General features: G+C 47.7%; 2 protein-coding genes across 4 annotated transcripts; both read left to right on the top strand.

The window, feature by feature from the left end:
• The first annotated feature begins 929 nt into the window (after positions 1 to 929).
• Positions 930 to 15305, top strand: LOC138647287 (protein SSUH2 homolog). 3 transcript variants are annotated; one of them, XM_069736199.1, is made up of 13 exons: positions 930 to 1136; positions 2069 to 2127; positions 2944 to 3144; positions 3990 to 4053; positions 4493 to 4622; positions 4835 to 4895; positions 6850 to 6974; positions 7296 to 7358; positions 11023 to 11102; positions 12906 to 12998; positions 13405 to 13510; positions 14650 to 14757; positions 14910 to 15305. In XM_069736199.1, the coding sequence occupies exons 1-13, from the start codon at positions 1054 to 1056 to the stop codon at positions 15051 to 15053; spliced, it is 1317 nt and encodes a 438-aa protein (XP_069592300.1). In that variant the 5' UTR covers positions 930 to 1053; the 3' UTR covers positions 15054 to 15305. The 3 variants fall into 3 exon arrangements, with proteins under 3 accessions (XP_069592300.1, XP_069592299.1, XP_069592298.1); XM_069736197.1 differs by lacking the exon at positions 930 to 1136 and adding an exon at positions 1815 to 1903; XM_069736198.1 differs by lacking the exon at positions 2069 to 2127 and having other exon boundaries at positions 1071 to 1136.
• Positions 15306 to 18044: 2739 nt separating this feature from the next.
• Positions 18045 to 26891, top strand: LOC138647534 (protein SSUH2 homolog). Its single transcript, XM_069736591.1, has 12 exons — positions 18045 to 18063; positions 19041 to 19448; positions 21024 to 21075; positions 21177 to 21306; positions 22329 to 22389; positions 22677 to 22801; positions 23750 to 23812; positions 24774 to 24856; positions 25381 to 25473; positions 25812 to 25917; positions 26142 to 26249; positions 26640 to 26891. Exons 1-12 carry the CDS (start codon positions 18045 to 18047, stop codon positions 26778 to 26780), a joined length of 1389 nt encoding a protein of 462 aa, XP_069592692.1. The 3' UTR covers positions 26781 to 26891.
• Positions 26892 to 26935: the final 44 nt, after the last annotated feature.

Genomic DNA, 26935 nt, shown 5'->3' with positions numbered 1-26935 from the left:
GGACAGGAGATTACTTTGATGCTCTCAGTGCAGGAATGAATGTGTCGCATGGATTTATGTCTTTTTACATCAATTAAGGAATTTGCTCCTCAGACCGTGTGGGGGCATCACAACACAGAACCAGACCCTAATCAGAGGAAAATAAAACATTCACACTCCTTATCTATGGACTGTTCCAATATTTATGGACACAACTGTTTATCACTCTCACATAATGGTAGTTCTGCTTCATGTCACCTGTCTTATCCATGACATTATTTCTGGGCTGTATTGTGCATAAATATGTGATTCTTCAGAATTTGCTTTAGTCTGTGCCTGATGAAGAGACCTGTGTAGTCTCGAAAGCTGCAATTTATCTTCTTTTCATTTAGCCATTAAAAGGTATCAACCACTGAGGACTCTCAATTCTAAATATTTTTTGTTTACTGGCTAACACGGTACCAAGATATATATCTTTCCTGTATCATGTTTCTTTTGTAAGAAGATCCTGATGGAAAATACAATCAAAAGGCTGCAAAAATTTTTTTTTTTTTGCCCAAAAGAGTTAAAAAAAACCTTCACAAAAAGGAAAAACTTCTCCAAAAACTCGACAGAGGAGACTCAGTTCCTGAGGCGGTTTCCACTTCCACTTTTTGTGCTCATAGGTGAGTGGTGAGGGGACATGATCAGGAGTGGGTTGTGTCATCCTGTGTCTGAACAGTCCCCTGTGGATCTCAGACTGATACATTTTCTCTGCACTGATACATTGTAACAACTGAGGACTGCAGAGAGATTTTGTGGCTTTTGAGGACTTTATTGGATACATTTGTAGCAAGTTCTCAGCTGTGACTGATCTTAGATCTTTTCATTTCTTTGGAATTTAATTTTCTCATTCACTGACAACAATCAGAAATGAATTTTTTTTTTTACGATAATAAATAATGAAGTTTAGGCGTCACGGCGGACGGTAACGGCTCAGTGCTGGGATATGAGGCAGAAATTGAAGAACTGAAACAGAAAGTGTTCTCCTTCCTGCACAAAGTGACCCCACGGGCGGAGAATTGTCCCCATGTAATGATTCACAAGGAAGAGGAAGTGAGCGGAGCGTGTGATCTCCGGTGTCACTCAGGAGCCATGGACGAGCGCAGGGGGTTCAGGTCAGTGACGTGGGGTCTCAGGGGGGCGCGAAATCTCAAGTGTCCTCTCTTCAATGCAATCTATTGTTCCCTATTATCAGTCACTTGGGGCTGGGAAGTGACTGACTATAGGATACATTTTTACCCTCTATTACTTTCTGTTATCAGCCACGCCTTACTTTGTTTTTTTAGCATTGGTTGATACCTATAGCTGAAAAACACCAAAAAGGAAAAATTCAAGAAAACACACCAAAAACAGGCAGAGATGCTTACCTGTCTAAATGGGCCTCAATACAAATGCACAAGCAGGGTGCAGCGGACCCAAATGAAATAGCAAATGCTGGGCAGGTTTACCTTTCTGGAGTCTGGGAAAGCTGGGTGGAGATAGATGCATATATGATAACAGTACATGTACCGTAAAGAACACCTCCACCCAAATCTGCAAGTGGGGTCTGGAATTGGGTAGATCATAGGATCGAGGGTTCAGTGATTGAGCTGCGGAGCCTCCAGACTTAGTATTTATTAGATATGAAGAGGGGCAGGTGACGGCCCTATGACAACTCTGCAGGGAATGCTTTGGTCATTGCCACATCTTCCCCTTCCTGGTCTATTATTGGGGCAGAAAGAGCTAGAAAACTGGTCTAAGCCTGAGCGTTATATAGATAGGCATTAAAGTGGAGGGCGGAGGGGAACGTCCCAGTCACATGGTGAAAATCTGCTCTATCGTAACTAGGACAGGAAATTATGTTATGTTCTAACTCGTCTGGAGGAGAAGCTTAAAGACACAGGTAAAAAGTCTGGGCCGAACCCCCCCTCCCACAGTGCCGGGGTCTCCCAGGGAGAGGGGCCACCTCTGCGCCATCACTGACCGCTGCCAATAGTTTTATCTGCTTCATTCTTTCATTTTTTTACTCTTTTTTTATTTATTAATCCATTTCCTTTTTGTCAACCAGAGCACCAAGCATGGCGACGTATGGAGCGATGGCGCCGCCGTACGAGCCCAATTACCCAGGTACGACACATTACGGGACTCGTCTAGTCTGATTAACGTTCTCTCGTACTTTCTTACCCCTGTTTGCTGTCAGTGAATGAGGACATTCTTACTTCCACCCACAGAGCTTCTCCTGCCCTCACATCAGCACTGGGAATCTCGTGCTACAATGTATCAGATCAGATCTAGAGCAAGAGAGAGATTCGTTCAGTTCTGAGGATTGCCTGACACATTGTAACAAATCTTCAGCAGACAATATCAGTTGCCACTAATTTTTTGTAAGACTCATCAAAACAGCCATGAAATGGGGGAATAGAGTGAAAAAGCGAATGCATGAAGCGTCGGTCCGGTCATAGTGCCCCCCCCCATGTATAAAATGGTGCAACAATCCTCCGCACTCGGCATAGATCATGCTGCTAACAGTCACGCGTGCAGGTAAACGGCATCATGTACGGGGCGATCAGACATTCACATTCCAGGAACCGTAAGGCCTTGTTCACATGATGCAATCCTGCTGCATTTTTTGCCACGTCTTTCCAAAACTGTGATAAAATCGCCTCACAGCACTACTGTAAAATATACATTTCTCTATTCTTACAATTTTACTATTGTATTGAAAAGAAAAAAAAATATTAAGCAACTTTTAAATACGATTTTATCTTTTGTGCACACAGCTCCAATGCAGAGCTATGCGTCTCTATGGTAACAGACTACAAACCACCTGTGTGTAGTCTGATCTGGGGGTCGTGAGGAGGGACAGAGGGAGGACGCCGACGATGACTCCATCCCCATATTGATTTTTTTTGTGTGAATGATTTCGCCCTCGATTTCCTTCAGACTATGATCGGGCTCCTCTGCTCCCCGGATTATCGCACTATCCAGAGACTTCTGCGCCAATGAACCCGGCTCTGGCTTCAGCAGTGATGTCAGAAGCGGCTTCACTTACTAACCCTGCCGTCATCATCGAAGGTCCAACAGCGCCACCCTCTGACTGGGCGAATATTCCGGGGTACGAAGGGATGAGCGGCCATCATGGCGGTAAGGGAAGCAGCTTGAACGGATCCATTTACCTGCAGTGATACATTGTAACAAACTCAGGACCGGAGGGCGATGTGTGCTGCTCTTAGAGGATTGTCCAGACTGGATACAATTGTAACAAACCCTCAGCTGTGAGAAGTATTAAGTCTCTACAGATTTTCAGTAAAGCTATGTTCACATTGTTGCGTTTTTGCTGTTTTTTTTTTTTGCTTTGCTTTTTTTATACAAATTAAAAGTAGCTTTTTACAGAACCCGCAAAGAATGCAGAAATCCCATGCACACGTTGCTTTTTTTGTGACTTTATTGGAAAACTGCTGACTTTGTTTTTTTAAATCTGGAGGATGTAAATTCTTTCACCATTTTTGTTACGTTTTTGCTTTGTTTTTGTTTTTTTTTTCAAAATAGAAAGCAATGAGAAAGTGCAAAAATGCTGTGAAAAAGCGCAGCCCTCCTTTTTTGTCGCGATTTGCTGCTTTTTTTGGTGAATAAAACTAACTTTATTAGACATGTACTGTAGACAAATGACACATGTAATCTGCACCACAAAACTCCCCAAAATGCAGCAAAGCCTCCTTTTTGTAAGCAGCTTCTTTATTGCCAAAAGAGCAGGTTTTGAGTCCAGAAAAAAACTGCATCAAAAACGCAACATGTGAATGTAGCCTAAGACTGAACACCAAAAGTAAGCAGAGAGCTGTGGAATGGTGGCACGGAGCTTGTTACAAAGTTGCAGAACTTTTTATTATCGAATGAAAATTATTTTCATGAAAACAAAAATATAAAACAAACTTCCCATTACATTATTCTCGTCACCATTGGTCTAATGTGGAACTTTCTGCCGTTCACAGGTAAATTGCTGCCTCCACCACCGATGCCTGACGTTGGGCCGACACCTGCGAGCACCAACTGGTTGTAAGAGAACCTCTGCTGTAATATATGTATCAGTATGGAGCACACGCGGGGTCTGCAGACTGCAGACCCGTGAAGTAGTGGTGGACTCCATCGTGGCGCTTTCCTTTTGTTGCAGGACCAATATCTTGTCTACTATCGTACCTCGGGGGTGGAGCATGACACAAGCCACGCCCAGAGACAATCTCTGTGCCATGCCCGCCCCCGCAGAGCCTGCGCCGACCATAGCACATAGCAGTGTAAGGCCTCATTCCGACTGCAGGGATTTTCCATCAGTATTTGAGAGTCTCCAAAACACAGAGCAGGTGGCAGTCCTTCCATTAGAGTTTTTCTCTAATAAAAACACTGATAGCAATCCCCGCCGTCCGAGTGGAGCGTCCCTGTAATACATTGTGCAGCTGTACCCCGGTCACTGGTCGCTTTGGTGTCTCCATATTTTCAGGATCCCGTCTATCTCAGAAGATGATGCGAGACGAGCGCTGGTGGAGTATTCCAACGGGAAATGCTGCTACGGCTCCAGCCCCGCAGAGGAGATGGACTTCCAGGAGCTGCAGGCTTTCAATACGTACCGGGTGCGTCACCATCATGCACATCGGAATACGTCCCCTTAAAGGGAAAGGATCGCATTTCATAGATCTTGTCCTGCTGTATATTTTGCTTCTCTTGCATTTTCTCTCTTTTACAGTATTATTTTTTGTATTTCTATTTTTGGTGAAGTCGCATTTTACAATAATCTGTCGTCTGATCTATATGTGTCTGATATCACTTCATTATTTATGTCTAGTATCGACTGGAGACCTTCACAGAATTGCGGGCGTGCGACTGGGTGACTGCGCCCTTCACTGGTCAGTGTATAATTAGAGCAAAAGAGGGGAGAAGCCAGCGCTGCCTATGGTTAAAATGCAATAAATGAAGTGTATAATTAGGCTTCAGGGGCCGCAGCATTGTCCTGGAGTCATAGGGTTCTCTGAAATTGGCTTTGGGGTCTTCCTCCTGCTTGCATGGATTCTGGGTGTTTAGTTTGCATGGAGTGAGGGTGTTTTCCTTCTGTTTGCATGGATTTTTGGTGTTTTCTTTCTGTTGCATGGATTTTTGTTGTTTTCCTTCTGTTGCATGGATTTTTGGTGTTTTCCTTCTGTTGCATGGATTTTTGGTGTTTTCTTTCTGTTGCATGGATTTTGGGTGTTTTCCTTCTGTTTACATGGATTTTTTTGTGTTTTCCTTCTGTTTGCATGGATTTCTGGTGTTTTCCTTCTGTTGCATGGATTTTTGATGTTTTCCTTCTGTTGCATGGATTTTTGGTGTTTTCCTTCTGTTTACATGGATTTTTTTGTGTTTTCCTTCTGTTTGCATGGATTTCTGGTGTTTTCCTTCTGTTGCATAGATTTTTGATGTTTTCCTTCTGTTGCATGGATTTTTGGTGTTTTCCTTCTGTTTGCATGGATTTTTGGTGTTTTCCTTCTGTTTGCATGGATTTTGGGTGTTTTCCTTCTGTTTGCATGGATTTTGGGTGTTTTCCTTCTGTTTGCATGGATTTTTGGTGTTTTCCTTCTGTTTGCATGGATTTTGGGTGTTTTCCTTCTGTTTGCATGGATTTTGGGTGTTTTCCTTCTGTTTGCATGGATTTTGGGTGTTTTCCTTCTGTTTGCATGGATTTTGGGTGTTTTCCTTCTGTTTGCATGGATTTTTGGTGTTTTCCTTCTGTTTGCATGGATTTTGGGTGTTTTCCTTCTGTTTGCATGGATTTTGGGTGTTTTCCTTCTGTTTGCATGGATTTTTGGTGTTTTCCCTCTGTTGCATGGAGTGAGGGTGTTTTCCTTCTGTATCATGGATTTTTGGTGTTTTCCTTCTGTTTGCATGGATTTTGGGTGTTTTCCTTCTGTTTGCATGGATTTTTGGTGTTTTCCTTCTGTTGCTTGGATTTTTTGTGTTTTCCTTCTGTTTCATGGATTTTTGGTGTTTTCCTTCTGTTGCTTGGACTTTTGATATTTTCCTTCTGTTTGCATGGATTTCTGGTGTTTTCCTTCCGTTTGCATGGATTTCTGGTGTTTTCCTTCCGTTTGCATGGATTTCTGGTGTTTTCCTTCCGTTTGCATGGATTTCTGGTGTTTTCCTTCTGTTTGCATGGATTTCTGGTGTTTTCCTTCTGTTTGCATGGATTTTTTGTTTTCCTTCTGTTTCATGGATTTTTGGTGTTTTCCTTCTGTTTACATGGATTGTTGGTGTTTTCCTTCTGTTTACATGGATTTTTGGTGTTTTGCTTCTGTTTCATGGATTTTTGGTGTTTTCTTCCTGTTGCATGGATTTCGGGGTTTTTTCTTCTGTTTGCACGTGCTTCCTTCCATGCTCAGTAAATGTACTGATTAGTACAAAGTCCTGTCCCAGTTGCATCATTCCCACCATGTCTCCCGGCATTGTTGCGTTATTGCAGTGCGTCGTCCTCCAGTGTTTTGTGCATTTACAAGGAATCTATCACCAGATTTCACAATAAAAGTTGCATACATTAAAAGATGTTTTAGACCTGCCGAGGTCGGTGTACTGACTTTAGGATCCTGTGAAGCATGGCTGTAACATTTTTTTTTTGCGTTTTTCCATTTTATGAATCCAGCTAGCTCCAGACCCTGGTGACAGATCGGAAGGTTTAAGTAGTTAGTGCCAACCACACGTGCCCGTCAGGGGAATGGAAAATGGCGACTATTCTCTCCCTCTGAGTAAAGGCTTCAGTGATTTACTGTTAATTGTGCAACAGAAAACTCCCAATAAACTGCAACATTTCATTTCTTTTGTCCTTGCTGACAGGTCAGCCTGTGGACTCTGCACTTTTTGGGGTCCCCCCTCAGCCGTGGGATATCCCCATCAACATCCCAGCTTTATTCAAAGATGGAGAAACTAAGATGCCCGTCCCTCATACGTCTTCCTTGAAGGTAAGCTGCCAATTTATGGGAGCGAAGACCCTTCCTCACCACGGAACCTGCTGCACCTATCCCCAAAAAAGCAAATGTTGCAGAGTCCCCACAATGGCAGCAATAAAAACTAGAGCTCGGCCCGCAGGAAAAAAAGACCCCCACACCGCTACATCAAAGGCAAAATAAAAAAGTTATTGCTCATGAAATAGGTGGAGGAACGAATAAATACTGTCCCTGTGCTCAGACGTCATCTTGGGGGTCTCCATTATGTTTCTGCATTAGATTTAATTTTTCAGCTCTGCATAATAATAAGAGACAATCGTCCCTCTGTTGTTTCAGACTTGTCCCCAGTGTCTAGGAACCTGCAGAACCGTCTGCAAGAAATGTCACGGGACCGGAGGGGTAAGTGCTCAGTATGAAGAATATGTTATTTTCTTACAGGAAGTCACATCATCCGCTGACTTTAGACCCTCCGCTCCTCTGGATGTGACCCTTGCCTCTTCTGCGATGCTGAGCTGGATAATGTTTGACCTGGTGTGAAACTGTAGGAATCATTGAATCTGGTGGAAATTTATGGACAGATGATGGGAAAAGTCATAAAACCAAAGAATGTGAGAGTTGGAAGGGATCTCCGGGGTCCTCGTGTCCAACCCCCTGCTCAATGCAGGAGTCACTAAACCATCTCAGACAGATGTCTGTCCAGACTTCCATTGAAGGAGAACTCACCACCTCTCTTGACCGTCTGTTCCACTCATTGATCACCCTCACTATCAAAAGGTTTCTTCTAATTTCTAATCTGTATCTTCTCCCTTTCAGTTTCCTACCATTGCTTCTCGTGTTTCCATGTGCAAATGAGAATAATGATGATGACCCCTCTACACGGTGAAATCCCTTCAGATATTTGTAGTCACCTAATAAGTCTCCTCTCAGTCTTCTTTTTTGCAACTAAACCTTCCCAGATCCTATAATCGTTCCTCGTAGGACATACTTTACAGTCCACTCACCATCCTGATCGCTCTTCTCTGAACTTGCTCCATTTTTTTCAATGTATTTTTTACAATGTGAGTCCAGAACTGGACACAGTATATAGATGAGGCCTGACAAAGGAGGAGTGGAGGGGGATAATTACTTCATGTGATCCAGACTCTATACTTCTCTTAATACATCCTAAAACTGGGTTTGCCTTTTTTTGCTGCTGCATCACACTGTTGACTCATGTGCATTCTGTGATCTATTAGTATACCCGAGTCTTTTTCACACGTCCTGCTGCTTAGTTCTATTCCTCCCATTCTGTAGATGTCATTTTTGTTTTTCTTGCCCAGATGTAGAATCTGGCATTTCACCCTGTTAAATACCATTCTATTAGTCGCTGCCCATTGTTCAAGCTTATCTAGATCCTTCTGAATCCTTTCTCTGGTGTTAGCTATCCCTCCTTAACTAAGGGTACCGTCACACAGTGGCATTTTGATCGCTACGACGGCACGATTCGTGACGTTCCAGCGATATCCTTACGATCTCGCAGTGTCTGACACACTCCTGCGATCAGGGACCCCGCTGAGAATCGTACGTCGTAGCAGATCGTTTGAAACTTTCTTTCGTCGTCTAGTGTCCCGCTGTGGCGGCATGATCGCATGGTGTAACAAAGGTGTGCACGATATTGTATACGATGTGCGCATAGTAACCAACAGCTTCTACATCGCAAATACGTCGTGAAGTTATCGCTCCAGCGTCGTGCATTGCGAAGTGTGACCGCAGTCTACGACGCTGGAGCGATATTGGAGCGATGCTGGAGCGTCACGGATCGTGCCGTCGTAGCGACCAAAGTGCCACTGTGAGACGGTACCTTAACATCATCTGCAGATTTTATCAGTTTACCTTCAGTTCCCTTATCTTGATAATTTATAAAAATGTTGAACAACACTGGGGCCAGGACAGAGCCTTGTAGACCCCACATGTAACACTGGGGCCAGGACAGATCTTTGTGGTCCCCACTTGTAACACTGGTGCCAGGACAGAGCCTTGTGGTGCCCCACTTGTAACACTGGGGCCAAGACAGAGCCTTGTGGTCCCCACTTGTAACACTGGGGCCAGGTCAGAGCTTTGTGGTGCCCACTTGTAAAACTGGGGCCAGGACAGAGCCTTGTGATCCCCACTTGTAACACTAGGGCCAGGACAGAACCTTGTGTGGTACCCCACATGTAACACTGGGGCCAGGACAGAGCCTTGTGGTACCCAACATGTAACACTGGGGCCAGGACAGGGCCTTGTGGTCCCCACTTATAACACTGGGGCCAGGACAGAGCCTTGTGGTCCCCACTTATAACACTGGGCCCAGGACAGAGCCTTGTGGTATCTCACTTGTAATACTTTGGCCAGGACAGAGCCTTGTAGACCCCACATGTAATACTTTGGCCAGGACAAAGCCTTGTGGTACCCCACTTGTAACACTGGGGCCAGGACAGAGCCTTGTGGTACCCCACTTGTAACACTGGGGCCAGGACAGAGCCTTGTGGTACCCCACCTGTAACACTGGGGCCAGGACAGAGCCTTGTGGTCCCCACTTGTAACACTGGGGCCAGGTCAGAGCTTTGTGGTGCCCACTTGTAAAACTGGTGCCAGGACAAAGCCTTGTGGTCCCCCACCTGTAACACTGGGGCCAGGACAGAGCCTTGTGGTCCCCACTTGTAACACTGGGGCCAGGTCAGAGCTTTGTGGTGCCCACTTGTAAAACTGGTGCCAGGACAAAGCCTTGTGGTCCCCACTTGTAACACTGGGGCCAGAACAGAGACTTGTGGTACCCCACATGTAACACTAGGGCCAGGACAGAGCCTCGTGGTCCCCACATGTAACACTGGGGCCAGGACAGAGCCTTGTGGTACCCCACTTGTAACACTGGGGCCAGGACAGAGCCTTGTGGTACATCACTTGTAACACTGGGGCCAGGACAGCACCTTGTGGTCCCCACTTGTAACACTGGGGCCAGGACAGAGCCTTGTGGTCCCCACTTGTAACACTGAGGCCAGGACAGAGCCTTGTGGTCCCCACTTGTAACACTGAGGCCAGGACAGAGCCTTGTGGTCCCCACTTGTAACACTGGGGCCAGGACAGAGCCTTGTGGTCCCCACTTGTAACACTGGGGCCAGGACAGAGCCTTGTGGTACATCACTTGTAACACTGGGGCCAGGACAGAGCCTTGTGGTCCCCACTTGTATCACTGGGGCCAGGACAGAGCCTTGTGGTATCTCACTTGTAACACTGGGGCCAGGACAGAGCCTTGTGGTACCCCACTTGTATCACTGGGGCCAGGACAGAGCCTTGTGGTATCTCACTTGTAACACTGGGGCCAGGACAGAGCCTTGTGGTCCCCACTTGTAACACTGGGGCCAGGACAGAGCCTTGTGGTCCCCACTTGTATCACTGGGGCCAGGACAGAGCCTTGTGGTACTCCACTTGTATCACTGGGGCCAGGACAGAGCCTTGTGGTACTCCACTTGTATCACTGGGGCCAGGACAGTGCCTTGTGGTCCCCACTTGTATCACTGGGGCCAGGACAGAGCCTTGTGGTCCCCACTTGTAACACTCTTCCAATTGGATGTGCAGCCATTTATTAGCACTCTTTGAGTACGATCACTGAGCCAGTTATGACTCCACCTACCTTTCAATAAGGAAAAATGTTTTCATCCTCTGCCTTCATCCTGTCTCTGGACATAGAACTTGCTGCTTTAGCAGTTTCTGCCATTTTTGTGTAATATAAGATTAGTTATACCGAGTAAATGCACAAGATGGATTTTGCTGCTTACAGTCTTGTGTCAGGTCTACAGAGAGTTTTATGCTGTAACTTCCCTCCACAGATCTGTTATTAATTGTCTTTGTGGAAGTGACAGGATAAATGCCGGATGTTGTGGGTGCACAGCACAGAGATGACATTTTCCTAGAATTTCCTAATTCTGGTGATTTACATTGTTGCCGCTGGATAGAAGCATTTTGATCTCATCCTGAAGTTGAGTGATACATTGATATCAGGGGCTCGTCCATTATTCATGGGTCACTTTTTGCTCTCTTATAGGTGCAGTGTTGGGTTTGTCATGGGAGAGGGAGCCAATTTGAGAACACTTGTCATCACTGCAGGGGACGAGGAACGGAAAGGTGAGTGGAACGTCTCAGAGCATGATGGCATCCTGTTTGAAGGTACAAAGACTATTAAGAGACTTGGCGGACAGTCGGGCAGAACAACAAAAAAAATGACCCACCGTGCCCCTTTTCTCCTTTAGCCCAAGCCCGTTCTCCACTTCACTTCTCGCTAAATGCCCCATGTTGGATCGGCCAACGGTCAGAGATCACCGGCACTACCCACAGGGGTCTCGTAAGCACAACCCCTGCCCATACGTTATGTCAGGGACCCACAGATGTCATAGAAAGACCCAGAACAAAGGGAGGCTCTAAAGAAAACGCTCCACCGTAGGGATATATGGAGCTTTAACACTGAGCCAGTGACATTGGCAAAAATTGTCAGCTACAAGTTATGGCTGACAACCTGCCACGATCACAGCCCCCTCTAATTCCGGCCGTTTAACCCCATTAGATGCCATTTTCCATCCATCAAACCCAAACTTCGCCCCCACTTTGGAGACTTTTTTGCGGGGCTCAACCACATACTGAAGCCCCTCTGGGGTGGGAGAAAGGGAAATGTGATTTTTGCACAAAAGTCAGAAATTTTCTGATTTTTTTCTAAGTCCCAAGGACTCTTCCATAAAACCTTCCCCAGGGCCCTGGAAGTGTCCTCGGTACAGAGGGAAGGACCAGTATCTGTCACTCGATTACTACCCTTACTATGAAAACAAGGGGTACAGATGGTCTTTATGGTGGTGAGGGGCCGAATATAGGCTCCCAGGTCAGAAATCTTAGTACATCCATAAGACTGTGCCATAATTATAACACACTGCAATAAAGAACAAACAATCATACAGTGAGGCTAAAATTGTCACATTAAAATATATATTAAAAAAATTACTTTACCTGTAAAGAAAAAAAAACATTCAAGGCAATTTTTTTCTTCAAAAAGTAATATTCATATTAGTATCATAGGGAACCGAATCTGAAAACTATCAGCTTATTATTAATCCTGTGTGCTTAATGCTGCAACAAATCATCAGAAAATGTTTCAGTTTCTGCAGTGCCATAAAAAAAATGAATAAAAAGTGATCAAAAAAATCGTATGTGACCCCAAATAATAGCAATAAAGACTGTAGCTCATCCAAATGCAAAAACAGATTTTTTTTTTTTCAGTAAAGTGATTTTAACGTTTTGGCAAAAAATAAAACACATCTGGTATATGGCATTGATAACGGCTTTATACGGTAAATTGAATGGCGTCATTAAAACCTGTAACTTGTTACGCTAAAAATTGCCATGATACGACTATGGGGATAGAAGAATAAAAAAAAGCCATATCTCTGGAAAGAAGGGAAGGATAAAACTATGTTTCCCCCAGTAAAATAATAACACCTGCGATCACCTCCGCTGCCTGCACTTGGCTCTTCCCGGAGCTCTCTTGACATTATGTCATAGGAACCCTGTGGCCAGTCTACGGCCACTTCACTGTCCTCTCCTAATTCACATCCAAGGGGAATCATGAATCTTCTGCAAACATCTGGATTTCAAAAACAGCGTCCACAATGATGAACAGAGATAAAAACAGACGAATAAGTAGAAAATCGACTTCAAGACAGAAGTAACTTGATAAAGAACAAAGCGAAAAATAGGAAAAATGATACAAAAAATAAGCCACATGCAGTAATAAATCAGGGCCATACTTCTGCAGGGGAGCTGTGTACATCCAATATTTATAAAGACTATTTGCAAAGTTGTTACTTTGTCAATGTTACGTACGATGTCTATGCTCTACATAAAGTGCCGGCCGTCAGTAACTCTCCATCCCCGCAATCACAGGTGCACGGTCTGTAACAGCAGCAAATTCGTGAGGTGCGAGGGATGCTCTGGACACGGACAGATCCTGAACTTCATCCAGCTGACCGTCACGTGGTGAGGACGGGAGTAATAATTATTATAATCTGCAGTGGTCGTCCACAGAGGCAGTCATTAATCACTACTATTGGCTGGTGAGAACTCTGGGTTTCACTGAAGTTTTATTTTTTAAAAAGTTCAAAGAATTAGAAAATTTGTCATTGTTGTTACATAGCCAGTTAAATAGGGGAGGGTGGGAGACAGGTGCCAGATAGATCCTGAGCTCCTCCAGGAGGTCCCCGTCCCTAATTGCACACACTGCAGCAGGCAGGATCCTCCATCTGTAGTGATGTGGAGGATTTACATATATCGAAGCCGGCCCCCGGGGAGTCTTCCTCTCTGGGTGAAGGATACACCAGTACTGGAAGGTTAGGAGGTAAGAGTGATTTTTGTGTCATTATAATATTGTCTCTTCTGATTCCAGGAAAAATCACATTTATGAGTTTGTAGCCGATCACAATTCAGATTTTCCTACTGAGCTGTTCGAAAAGGTGACGGGAGAGAAAATATTCATGGATGAGAAATTGCTGGTGAGAAAACTATGGTTATGTATGTTGGAAAGATAAATGGATGAATAACCCAAAAATGAACAGATACATCACCAAGTTTCACTGTAGACATCACCGAGCCCCAGCCATGCTTCACTGTAGACATCACCGAGCCCCAGCCATGCTTCACTGTAGACATCACCAAGCCTCCACCATGTTCACTGTAGACATCACCAAGCCCCTGCCATGCTTCACTGTAGACATCACCAAGCCTCTGCCATGATTCACCGTAGACATCACAAAGCCCCCACCATGCTTCACTGTAGACAACACCAAGCCTTTACCATGCTTCACTTTACACATCACCGAGCCCCAGCCATGATTCACTGTAGACATCACCAAGCCTTTGCTGTGGTTCACTGTAGACATCGCCAAGACCCCGCCATGCTTCACTGTAGACATCATCAAGCCTCCACCATGTTTCACTGTAGACATCCCGAGCCCCAGCCATGATTCATTGTTGACATGACCAAGCCTCTGCCGTGGTTCACTGTAGACATCACCAAGCCCCCGCCATGCTTCACTGTAGACTTCACCGAGCCCCAGCCATGATTCATTGTTGACATGACCAAGCCTCTGCCGTGGTTCACTGTAGACATCACCAAGCCCCCGCCATGCTTCACTGTAGACTTCACCGAGCCCCAACCATGATTCACTGTAGACATCATCAAGCCTCCACAATGTTTCACTGTAGACATCACCGAGCCCCCGCCATGATTCATTGTTGACATCACCAAGCCTCTGCCGTGGTTCACTGTAGACATCACCAAGCCCCCGCCATGATTCACCGTAGACATCACCAAGCCCCCGCCATGATTCACCGTAGACATCACCGAGACCCAGCCATGATTTTTTTTTGGCAATAAACCATTGAAACAAGAAAACTATAAATAACTGGGCACAAATAATAACAATATTATAACAAATACATCACAAAATGTCACTGCAGATCGGTGATGTCTACAGTGAAGCACGGCGAAGGCTCGGTGATATCTACAAGGATATTAATTTCTTCATTTTGATAATAAATGGAATTTAATAAAGGAGGGAGGGGCAGGTATTTGTGATTGGAGATTAATAAACAGAGATTGGATCTTGATCTTTCTCTTTCCTTCTTGCAGTTGTCTCCGCTCGTTGCTTTTCCAGTTCCTTCCATAAACCAGTCTTCCCAGTTTGCCTTGCAGCAGCACCGTACCGAGTTTTTTTCTACCGGCCGGGTGCTCAGACAGGTGCGTTACTAATGGAAATTAATAATTGTGATACTAATAGGGATTACAACATGGCAGCGGTGGGCGGCGGGGTCCATGCGGGGGGCCATCCTTTACCCGAGGGCGAGGTGAACCTGTGCAAAGTTTAATGATTCTTTTCCCTGTTCCTGCAGAGGCACAGCATCCAATTGCTGCCACTCACCAAGGTGGAGTACGTGTGGAGGGAGAACCGCTATAATTACTTTGTATACGGAAAAGAGAACAAAGTGTATACTGAGAACTATCCTCAGAAGTGCGGATGCTGCGTCGTCATGTGACAGAGATCATCTGCTAATGTCTCCTGCTTCCAGGACCAGGCTCCTCATGGGCGGGACAAGTGATGTCACAGGTCACATGACTGAACTTCAGAGTGATAATCCAGGGGGTTACATTGTAACAAAGCTGCAGGAGAAAACTGATCCCTGTTTCATCCCGGTGTCATTATCGTTATGGTTTTGTTACTTGGGATATATTCACATTTTCTGCACCGAGTGTGAATAAAAGCTGCTTTTGTCCCAGTTTTAGCTTAATGTCAGTTGTTATTGTTTATTGAGAGAATGTTATGTTATCTGATGAACGGCGATGGTTGAGCCTCACTTGTGAGGGGGCTAAATAAGCGGCAAGTCAGGGTGAGCCGCACAGACGGGAAGCATCGATGCGCGGTGAGGACTCGTAGATCCGGATATGCAGGGCGGCATGGGGGTCCGAGCACTGGGAACACTAAATGTAGCAGAGTACAGTGTGCGGACCTTGGATTACTAAAGGCGGCTACAGCAGAAGAGAGCGTGCGGTCAGCACCCAGGAATAGCGGAGACCACCAGGCTGGCACGCACCGTGATGGGACAGCACGCAGGCTTCATGTTTGATGTCATTCATTTCCTCTTCCATTAGTATTTATTAAACGCATGTTGTCTTCTGGGACTGATTTCTACAAGATTTTGGAGGCGTTTTGGGGAATTTTTTCCCCTTCATACACAAAAGCATTTGTGGGGTCAGACCGTGATGTTGGGGGGAGGCCGGGCTCACAATCTGCATTACAGGTGTTGGATGGGACTGAGTCTGGGCTCACAATCTGTTCTATAAGATTTCCCATCACAGGAGCTGAGGGTCCGCGGCCGCCCCCTGATAACAGCCCCTAGCATTATCCTCCTCCGCCATCTGTATAGGGGGCACAATGCAGTCAGGGGGGTAACGTCCTCCTGCAATCACCAAACCTAGACTCCTCCATGAGACGCAGATAGTGCGATCCGTCACTGCACAGAACACGTCTCCTCCAGAGTCCAGTGGTGGCGGCTTTACACCACTCCATCCAACGCTCGGCATTGTGCTTGGTGATGTACGGCTGCCTGCAACTGCTCGGCCATGAAGCTCCAGGCGGGGGCACAGGGTTTGTGCCGATGGTATACCAGAAGAGGTCTTGACTTATGGGGTCAGCAGAGCGGTGGTAACTTTTCTGCCCCCCCCCCCCCTGCTCTGTAACATTACGGGGTCCCCACTTTGTGGCTGAGTTGCTGCAGTTTCTTCCACTTCTCAGTAATGTCCCTCACAGGAGGAGGAAATGTCATGGATGGACTTGTTCCCCCGGTGGCTCCTATCACAGGACCGCGCTGGTATCAGGGAGCTCAGCACCACCGGCCGATCTGTCACACGGTAGTAAAGGCAGACGGCATCATGGCGGGGGTTGCTTGTGTGCTAGACAATCCATGCAGGTGTTGCGGTTGTCGAACAGCCATGAGACCTGCAGACACGGGGACTCGAACATATTATTTTAGCATGCTGAAGGCCCTTGGTTAGCACCTGAGCATGCTCATATAACACCTTAGGCTACTTTCACACTAGCGTTGGAATTTGGCCCGTCGCATTGCGTCGGGCCGAGATTCTGACGCTAGCGTTGTTAGCGCCGCACAACTAGTGCAGCGGATGCATTTCTCTGACGCATTCGCTGCCCCATTGTAAGGTGCGGGGAGGTGGGGGCGGAGTTCCGGCTGTGCATGCGCGGTCGGAAAAAGTCATCCGTCTGGAGCAAAAAACGTTACATTTAACGTATTTTGCTCCCGGCCACAACACGGTGCAACCGTCGCACGACAGTTGCGACGTGTGTCAATACGTTGCAATGCGTCAGTAATGTTACTCTATGGGGCAAAAACGCATCCTGCAAACAACTTTGCAGGATGCGTTTTTTCCCCTAAACGACGCATTGCGACGTATTAAAAAAAACGCCAGTGTGAAAGTAGCCTTATCTGATCACATTCACTCATCACTAATAAACAATTCTTTTCTTGTGCTTCGGTATCCCTGGGAATGGAGCCCATGACTTCTACCATTGCAGACAGCAGCTAAAGCCACCAGCCAGACCTGACACTGACATCAGTGGGAGGATAGTAGATACTTGAGTCCACAGGCAGATAATACTGATGCACAGAGATAAATCTGTACATAGCAGTGTATTTCTATGTCCCTTCAGTCTAGAGGGAAGATATTTTCTTCATCTAAAATTACAAAAAAAATGATAAAAAAGCAATAACAATAATGTCATATTTACTGCACTTTTAAAAAATAAATAAACGTCACAAATCAGAAAATAACAAATTTTGAGTCCCTGTAATCGCAACGAGCCGCACAACAAAGCAGTCAGATTATTTACAGGGATCAGTAAATGTAAGATGAATGGTGTGATTTGTTGTTTTCTCCATTAAACCCATAAACAAAGTAATAAAAGTAATAAATATGTAATGCTGAGACTGTGTTCACACGTAGCGTGAATGCTGCGTTTTTTCACACCACACGATACAATAACAATCTTCTCCGATTATTTTACGCTTGCTGCATTTCTTTTCGGTCTTGTCCCCCATGTTTGATGCGTTTTTGGTGCAGATGTGAAGCCGCATTTTAATGTTTTTTAATAGTACAGAAAATCTTGGATTTTGCACTTAAAAATGCAACATGGTTTTTATTGTGTATTTTTTTTCAGGTTCCACATAGAAGCCTACAGAGAAAAGGATGCACCAAAACCGCAGCGTTCAGCAGCGACTGTAGACGCAGCGGAGATTTCATGGAATCGCAGCCACTTTGCTCGGACATTAGGCCGTGTTCACATGTAGGGTAAATGCTGCGGATTTTTCTGCTGCTTGTTTTGCGCAGCAATTCTGCAGTTTACCTGTCCAAGCAAAGCGGATGCGATTTCATGAAAACTGCGCCCCCCTGTGGTCCAAAGACGCCGCTGAACGCTGCGGTTTTGGTGCTTTTTTCCCTTCTCTTGAGGCTTCTATATGGAGCCTAAAAAAGCAGGTAAAAAATGCAATTTTAAATGTTAAATGTGTGAAGATTGGGGAATAGTCAAAATGTGTCCTTCTTTCTCTTCCGCAAAAGTTGGGCGGTATCGATATGTTGTTTACTTTATTGTGGCCACGCTATCATGTAGCACGTGGCCGTCCTGCGGTCGACATCCCCTTTAAGATGAGAGGCCCAATATGGTCACCTGGTCAGAATGATTGCCCTTGTTAAGATCTGTCCTGGCAGGTGAAGGGTTACACCTGTGATTTCTTCCAGCACCAGGTGTGGACCCTCATTGTGGTGGGATCGCCGCCCCCCACAGTCGCTTTGTCTGTGGATCCAGTGTAAGTGGGATGTGAATATTGTCTGACTTCAGGGGTAAGATTAATCTCTGTCACATTGTAGCGAATGTCAGCTGTCTGCAGAGGGAACACGGTATGTAGATTTCTGCCTTGTTACAAAATAATATACAAATGTTTCCATTTCTGTAGATCTCACAAGTTTGTAACTAGAGGAAATCTGATTTATGGGAAATATTTCCCTCTGCGCTTCCTGTCCTGTTCCTGCCTCGGAGTTCCCTGTAGGTATCAACTATGGCTGATAACACATAGCAACAGCCCACATCAGCCGGAGCAGTATATATATATCTGATGAATCGTGTATGGTCAGATTCTCCCTCCCCGAGACTTGTAGACGTCACAGCTGAGGGTTTGCTACAGTTGCGGCCTGCACTCTGTGCTCGGGGTACAGACTACTACATTTTGGAGTAACTATTTTGCGCTGGGATCGTTACTTATCAGCTGATTTAACACATTAGTGTCTTGGTCTCCATCTGTTGTGATTGCGCAATTCCTGCAGCGGTCACAGCATGCTGGGAGTTGTAGTTTCCTTCCAATGGAGGAGCCAATGTTCCTGGCCACTTTATGGCATTGCTATAGTGTAATTGTCTATTGGAATCATCTGACTTTATGGGTTAACTCTTTGCTTCCCAGAATCGGTGATGATGGCGCTGACGTCTTCTCGCTGCACTCTGGATTTTGATGACGTTGACTTGAGCACTCCGAGATCCTCCCCGACGGACGACGTTCTGGTTGCCCCATCCATGGGCTCCGCTGCTGATCTGTCCTCCCCGCGTGCCCCACAGGGTGGCCTTGTACCCGCTCTGCCCCTCGCGTCATTGAACCCTGGCACCGAGCAGCATCATCCACTAAGCCCAACCGTGATCAGTGGGAGCTGGGGCACGATGGGGTCTTCATCCAACCCACCAGTTGGTATGAAAGCCATTCGCGGACCACCGGTTACAACTGTGGGTGCCCCGAGCCGCCCGCCAGTCCCAGTAAGGGCTAACCAAAGCTGCCGCAGTGGTCCTAGTTCTGGATACTCGGGGGCTATTACTGCTGGTGAGTACATGTCGGGGGTCTTGTCTTGGCGTAGGCCAGGGGTGTCAAACTGCATTCCTCAAGGGCCGCAAACAGGTCATGTTTTCAGGATTTCCTTGTATTGCACAGCCAGGTGATAATTTAATCACCTACACACATAATGATTACAGCACCTTGTTCAATGCTAAGGAAATCCTGAAAACATGACCTGTTTGCGGCCCTTGAGGAATGCAGTTTGACACCCCTGGCGTAGGCCATTAAATTAAAGGAATGGTCCAAGCGGAGGTAGTGCAGGGAATGAGGGATCCCCGAGTCACGTCCTGCCCTCTGACCTCCTCGATCACAGCTCAGGGTTTGCTACATTTGTATCCAGTCTAGAGGATTCTCTGTGCGCTAAACAGCCGGACGACAGACTGATACATTGTAACAAACCATCAGGATGTAATTGACATGTGAGGGGCGGACAGACCACTGGTGCAGCCACTCAGGGGTCCAAGAGGTTAGGGGGGCCGCTATCCCCCCCCTCTGGGTCTGGGGCCGCTATCCCCCCCCCCTCTGGGTCTGGGGCCGCTATCCCCCCCCCTCTGGGTCTGGGGCCGCTATCCCCCCCCCTCTGGGTCTGGGGCCGCTATCCCCCCCCTCTGGGTCTGGGGCCGCTATCCCCCCCCCTCTGGGTCTGAGGCCGCTATCCCCCCTCTGGGTCTGGGGCCGCTATCCCCCCCCTCTGGGTCTGAGGCCGCTATCCCCCCCCCCCTCTGGGTCTGGGGCCGCTCTCCCCCCTCTGGGTCTGGGGCCGCTCTCCCCCCTCTGGGTCTGGGGCCGCTATTTCCCCCTCTGGGTCTGAGGCCGCTATCCCCCCCCCCCCTCTGGGTCTGAGGCCGCTATCCCCCCCCCCTCTGGGTCTGGGGCCGCTCTCCCCCCTCTGGGTCTGGGGCCGCTATCCCCCCCTCTGGGTCTGAGGCCGCTATCCCCCCCCCCCTCTGGGTCTGAGGCCGCTATCCCCCCCCCCCTCTGGGTCTGGGGCCGCTCTCCCCCTCTGGGTCTGGGGCCGCTATTTCCCCCTCTGGGTCTGAGGCCGCTATCCCCCCCCCCCCCCTCTGGGTCTGGGGCCGCTCTCCCTCCTCTGGGTCTGGGGCAGCTATTTCCCCCTCTGGGTCTGAGGCCGCTATCCCCCCCCCCCCCTCTGGGTCTGAGGCCGCTATCTCCCCCCCCTCTGGGTCTGGGGCCGCTATTTCCCCCTCTGGGTCTGAGGCCGCTATCCCCCCCCCCCCCCCTCTGGGTCTGAGGCCGCTATCCCCCCCCCCCCTCTGGGTCTGGGGCCGCTCTCCCCCCCTCTGGGTCGGAGGCCGCCGAGGGCCCATGTATTGTTCTTGCACAGGGGCCTCTTCTGTCTGTGTCGCCTCCTGAGGCCGGGGTCTCCCATTGGAGCATGCTGGGAGTAGTAGTTTTCCCCACACCTGGAGCTGTAGGTTGACCTCTGTTATATTTTGCTATATATGCGATTCTCTCATGTGGCTGCAATGTGAATTCATAATAAATTAACCTGTTAATCCCCAGATCCTCCTCATTTCTCAGGTTCTCTTTCTTCTCCCTTAGACCTAACTCTGGGGTCTGCAGAGACCTCCTGCCCAACACATCCAGACCGCAGGTAAGAAGCCCCGTGTTACCTGACCTGGGGGCCTGCAAGGGTTAAATGATATTAAAGGGACAGACCCTCTTAACCCTGATCAATGGCTGCCTCCTCTGCAGGGCCCTGCTGATCACCGAAGCTGCAGCCAAACAAGCGTTTCAGGAGTACGGTAACGGCAAATGTTGCCACGAGAGATCTCTGGCCGAAGACATGACGACCGAGGAGCTGCGGCCATGTAACACGTACAGGGTGAGCGGCGCAGACTGCTCTCCGCCATGCTTTACCCTGCAGCTCTGCTCCTGTAGGGCTCCGGCCGAGCTGCATTATATGTTGGGGTCTTGGGTGGTCTTATGTCTCTTTACATGGTCACACTTCTTCTCTATCCTCCCCCATGCTTTACCCTGCAGCTCTTCTCCTGTAGGACTCCGGCCTAGCTGCACTTTATGTTGGGGTCTTGGGTGGTCTTATGTCTCTTTACATGGTCACACTACTTCTTCTCTATCCTCCCCCATGCTTTACACTGCAGCTCTGCTCCCCCAGTGCACAGCCAGGAGTCATAGCCCCTCTAGGTGCTCTGTATGTTGGGGTCTTGGGTGGTCTTATGTCTCTTTACATGGTCACACTACTTCTTCTCTATCCTCCACCATGCTTTACACTGCAGCTCTGCTCCCCCAGTGCATAGCTAGGAGTCATAGCCCCTCTAGGTGCTCTGTATGTTGGGGTCTTGGGTGGTCTTATGTCTCTTTACATGGTCACACTACTTCTTCTCTATCCTCCCCCATGCTTTACACTGCAGCTCTGCTCCCCCAGTGCACAGCCAGGAGTCATAGCCCCTCTAGGTGCTCTGTATGTTGGGGTCTTGGGTGGTCTTATGTCTCTTTACATGGTCACACTACTTCTTCTCTATCCTCCCCCATGCTTTACACTGCAGCTCTGCTCCCCCAGTGCACAGCCAGGAGTCATAGCCCCTCTAGGTGCTCTGTATGTTGGGGTCTTGGGTGGTCTTATGTCTCTTTACATGGTCACACTACTTCTTCTCTATCCTCCCCCATACTTTACCCTGCAGCTCTGCTCCCCCAGTGCACAGCCAGGAGTCATAGCCCCTCTAGGTGCTCTGTATGTTGGGGTCTTGGGTGGTCTTATGTCTCTTTACATGGTCTATCCTCCCCCATGCTTTACACTGCAGCTCTGAGAGATGTGGAAGGACAGAAATAAGGACAATGATCAGATCTCGTTACTGTACGTCCACATCTATAGATTTTTGTTTTCAGTATTCCCTGGAGACCTTCACGGAGTCGCGGATCAGTGTCTGGAAAACGGAACAATATTCGGGTCAGTGCCGCTGGGGTCAGATCTTATGCAGGGCCCTCAGGGGCCACATTTACTGAGATTACCCAAGAGGCGGGGCGATGGCAATATGGGCGGAGCCTATGACAGATGAGAACACTCCTCATTGGCTGAAGATTAGTGGAATCTTATTATAATAGGGAATTGCTTTTAAAGGGGCGGTGTCACTTTGGGGATAAAGGGTACTGACCCGGCTGATGACTCTCTAGGGTCGGTTTTGGGGGTACGCTTATTATGGTCATTAAATGTCCGATCCCTCTGTTGGTCCCTAGGTCAGCATGTGGACGCCCCCGATGCTGGATCGGTCCTGCAGCCCTGGGAGATCCCGGTTGTTGTCCCCGATATGTTCAAGGATGGATCGCAGACAATGAAGGTTCCTAATACGACCTGTGTGAAGGTACCGAGCCGGGGGAGGGTGGGACACCTATAAGATTCCGATAATCCGGCGCCCATTAGTCCAGAATCTCTGTGTATAGCGCCACCATTAATAAGAGGCCGACTATGGAGGACGGGAGACGGGATCCCGCGCTGTAGGGTGGATTCACAAAGATTCCTGTGCCACCCCATGACCCCACTCATGTACAGCAGGTTTGGCAATCGGGGTCCGTGCAGAACCCTGACGCCTGGGAGAATCCGCCGGTTCATAGCTGCTAATTATTGGACCTTGTCAGTATGGCTACTTTTTGGATCTTGGGAGAAGCAGTCAGGAGCGACTGGCTGATAAAAGGGGACAATAGCCCAAAGTGAAGGAGAGGCGGGCGGCACTGATGGGCACGGACAGTCCGGTCACTGTGCGGCACTGATGGGCACGGACAGTCCGGTCACTGTGCGGCACTGATGGGCACGGACAGTCCGGTCTCTGTGCGGCACTGATGGGCACGGACAGTCCGGTCTCTGTGCGGCACTGATGGGCACGGACAGTCAGGCCACTGTGTGGCACTGATGGGCACGGACAGTCCGGCCTCTGTGTGGCACTGATGGGCACGGACAGTCAGGCCACTGTGCGGCACTGATGGGCACGGACAGTCCGGCCTCTGTGTGGCACTGATGGGCACGGACAGTCAGGCCACTGTGCGGCACTGATGGGCACGGACAGTCCAGTCCCTGTGCGGCACTGGTGGGCACGGACAGTCCGGTCACTGTGCGGCACTGGTGGGCACGGACAGTCCGGTCACTGTGCGGCACTGGTGGGCACGGACAGTCCGGTCACTGTGCGGCACTGGTGGGCACGGACAGTCCGGTCACTATGCACGTTATCTATGTCTCCGGACCCCGCGTGTTGCCCCCGTCCAGGGGTCCTCATTTCTTCCTGACCTTTTCCTCGTCTTCTTTTCCTTTTTTCCAGACGTGTTCACATTGTAAAGGGATGGGACGAAACACGTGTCTGAAGTGTCACGGGAGCGGCCGGGTGAGTCCGACCGACCAGTCACTGAGAAGATGCCGGGAAGTGGTGACCTGTGAAGGGGACAAGAAGCCGCATGTAGCAGTCAGGTGCAATCTCCTCCATTCACATCCAGAGCTGCACCAACTATTGTTACAGCAGGCGCAGGAAAATCTGTGGGCGCAAAAGGGAGTGTCGGCCCAAAAGGATTGTATAGACGAAGCTCTCGACCCTGTAGGGGATATCGACCCTATAGATATCGCACCATCATTGCTCTAATCGCTGCCTCCGATCTACAGAAACTGATGCTAATTCAGTGCTTGGTGCACTCTGGGTGTGGCCAAGAGGCTGGGTGTGGCCAAGAGGCTCGGTGTGCGGCTCCACCCACTGGTTGTGCATGTCCCGCCTCCTTCACCAGTGACTGACAGCGCAGACTTGCCTGGAGTGAGCTCTGTCTGCAGAGAAAGCTCCAGCGCTGTCAATCATCAGTGAGGGAGGCGGGGACATGCAAAACCAGTGGGTGGAACAGTGTGCTGAGCCTCTTGGCCACACCCAGTGTGCACCAAGCACCTTATTAGCATAGGTGCTTAAACGTCAGATTCTGCAGAGAAGGCAGCAATTACAGAGCAATGATGGCGCCGTATTTACAGGGGCGTGATATCCTCTACAAGGCGGGGGGGTGCTTAGTGCATGCTCTGTTTGTGCTGACACTCCCTTTAACTGAGCTGCTGCAATGCACAAAGCAGTAAATTAAGGGGATAATCTCCCACAATTCCTAGCAATGTATAATCTGTGCAGGGGATGCAGCAGAGGCTTGAATGCTGCTTTGGGTGTGACTGGAGGACTATGTAAGTAAAAGGGCGACATTGGATGTATTTTGTGATGTTCAGTTATAGGGTGGTAGTAATGATCATATAATACTATAAGTGAGGCCTTGGGGGTCCGCAGCCCCCTGCTCTTCTGTACGGTGATATTCCTGTTCCTGCAGGTCCAGTGCATGTGGTGCAGCGGCACCGGGAGACGGCTGCAGATGGAGATGTGTCAGCAGTGCTACGGGGTCGGGACCGAGAGGTGACTGATGGGACGATCCATGCGCCCGCTGAAGGCTATCGGAGCATGCTGGGAGTTGTAGTCACACAATGATTGGAATCTGACTTATTCGGCTACTTTCACACATCAGGTTTTTTGTTTCAGGCACATTCCGGCAAGTTTTGGGAAAAAAAAAAAAAGGATCCGTTTTTTTTTTCTCATAGAGTTGTATTAGCGCTGGATTGTGCCTGATGGCCTCACGTTTCATCCGTTTTTTTTCCGGATCCATCCAAATAGTCATTTCCGGCAGACGGAGAAAACGTCCGGAGGAACTTTTTTTTTTTTTTTGTGCGGCGAAAAAAGCGCACAGTGACGGAACCGGCCAAAAACGCATGAAACGGAGATGTGAAACAATGATTCCGGATTGGTTTTCAAAGCATTTTCCATTGAAATCATGCAGATTTTCCCTTCTGGGGTCTTTCTCCCTTTCTCCCGTTCTCTCTTTCTCCCTCTTTTTTTTTTTTTTGTGGTCTTGGGCTACATCAGGTTTTTTGTGTATTCTGCAGCTGCAGGATGTGTACCATCAGCAACATCCAGACCTGCGTCACCTGTGCCGGGAAGGGCCAAGTCCTGACCTACCTGCAGCTGAGCATCACCTGGTGAGGAGCTGATAACAGAGAATATAGCGGCACTGCTATACCGCTTCACTTCTTCACCATTTTCAATATCTCAGCCTTCTGGGTTGGGAGCACTCGCCTTTACCCGTAGAGGAGGAAAACCTGTCAGGAGTGAATGGTCCTGCACCTGAAGGTTTGCTACAATAGTATCCAGACAATTCTGTGATCGCACTGATACATTGTAGCAAACTATAAAGATAAATATTTATATTCTAGACTGGAAGCTAATCTGATTAACTCTTCATGGTCTGACACTCGCCGCTCATCTGTCTGCTGCTTATATATTTCCTGCATTAATCAGATCTGTTTTTCTTTTGCAGGAAAAATAATAAATATCAGTTCATATCGGATCATCACTCTGAATTCTCTGCGGATCTCTTCCAGGCTGTGCACGGAGAGAGGATCCATACAGTCGAGCAGTTGTCGGTCAGCTATCCAGACTTAACTTAAAATTGCATAGTGATGGTACAAGCAGCACAGAGTATTTCAGGAGCAGAGCATGCTTATCATATGGGATGTCACAGATGAAAGGGGCAGGGTTATCAGGAGCACAGAGGATTTCAGAAGTGATGTACTGTATGCGGAACAGTATAAGGTCGGGACATTAAATGTTAACACTAGATTTAATTCCTTTTTTAATTCACATAAAGGCGACTCCACTGTCAGATTTCCCGGATTCCTCCATAATTTGGGCTTCCCAGAATGCTTTGGAGCAGCATCGTCTGCAGTTCTCCTCCTCGTGTCGTGTTCTTAGACAGGTATGTGTCAGCGCGCTGTATCTGCTTCCTGTTGAGGGAAGGGATTATTTTATATATTGTTGCATAAATGATTCCCATAATATCATATTTTGTTGAGAACTAAAATTCCCAGCTTGCATTCTGCTTTAATTTAAGACCATTTTGAAAAAAAAAAAAAAAATGCAGATACTGGTTTCTGCCACTAGAGGGCGAGCACTACACAGCTGTAATTGAATCCTATGCACATGAAAAAGAGCTGCACACAGATTGCCCCCTAGTGGTGGTAACTGGTATCAGATCTCAAATTACTATTTTTTTTTTTTTTCTTCTTTGAGTTCATTTAATGAAAAATAAATTAAATATAAAAATGTACTCTTCCTACAGTCAACATATTTTATTTCCTCCCGGCAGAGGCAGAGCGTTGAATTAATTCCTCTCACCAAGGTGCAATATGTCTGGAAAGGGAAGAAATTAAGCTACTTTATTTATGGAATGGAAAACAAGGTGTTTGCACAGAATTACCCCCAGAAGTGCTGCTGCGCGGTCATGTGACCTCCCTGGATCAATCACGTTGTTACACCCCCCTAAACACCATCTTTTGTAATAACTTAATAGTTAAATAATTTTTCACTCACCTGAGCAAAGAGAAGAGAAAATCCACAACCCGAGAAAGTGTGCAAAGAGTTGTGTTCTTAAAAAGCTTAATT

This window comes from Ranitomeya imitator, chromosome 8 (assembly GCF_032444005.1).
Source record: "Ranitomeya imitator isolate aRanImi1 chromosome 8, aRanImi1.pri, whole genome shotgun sequence".
Lineage (NCBI taxonomy): Eukaryota > Metazoa > Chordata > Amphibia > Anura > Dendrobatidae > Ranitomeya > Ranitomeya imitator.
Note: the sequence above shows the minus strand (reverse complement) of the source record. Positions and strands in the feature narration are given on the sequence as shown.

Coding starts and splice junctions, on each gene's coding strand:
- LOC138647534 (XM_069736591.1), top strand. Junction 21,076..21,176: donor CCAACACATCCAGACCGCAG/GTAAGAAGCCCC, acceptor CCTCCTCTGCAG/GGCCCTGCTGATCACCGAAG. Junction 22,802..23,749: donor CTAATACGACCTGTGTGAAG/GTACCGAGCCGG, acceptor CCTTTTTTCCAG/ACGTGTTCACATTGTAAAGG.
- LOC138647287 (XM_069736199.1), top strand. CDS start 1,054: ATGATTCACAAGGAAGAGGAAGTGAGCGGAGCGTGTGATCTCCGGTGT. Junction 4,054..4,492: donor CCTGCGAGCACCAACTGGTT/GTAAGAGAACCT, acceptor CCATATTTTCAG/GATCCCGTCTATCTCAGAAG. Junction 4,623..4,834: donor AGGCTTTCAATACGTACCGG/GTGCGTCACCAT, acceptor ATTTATGTCTAG/TATCGACTGGAGACCTTCAC.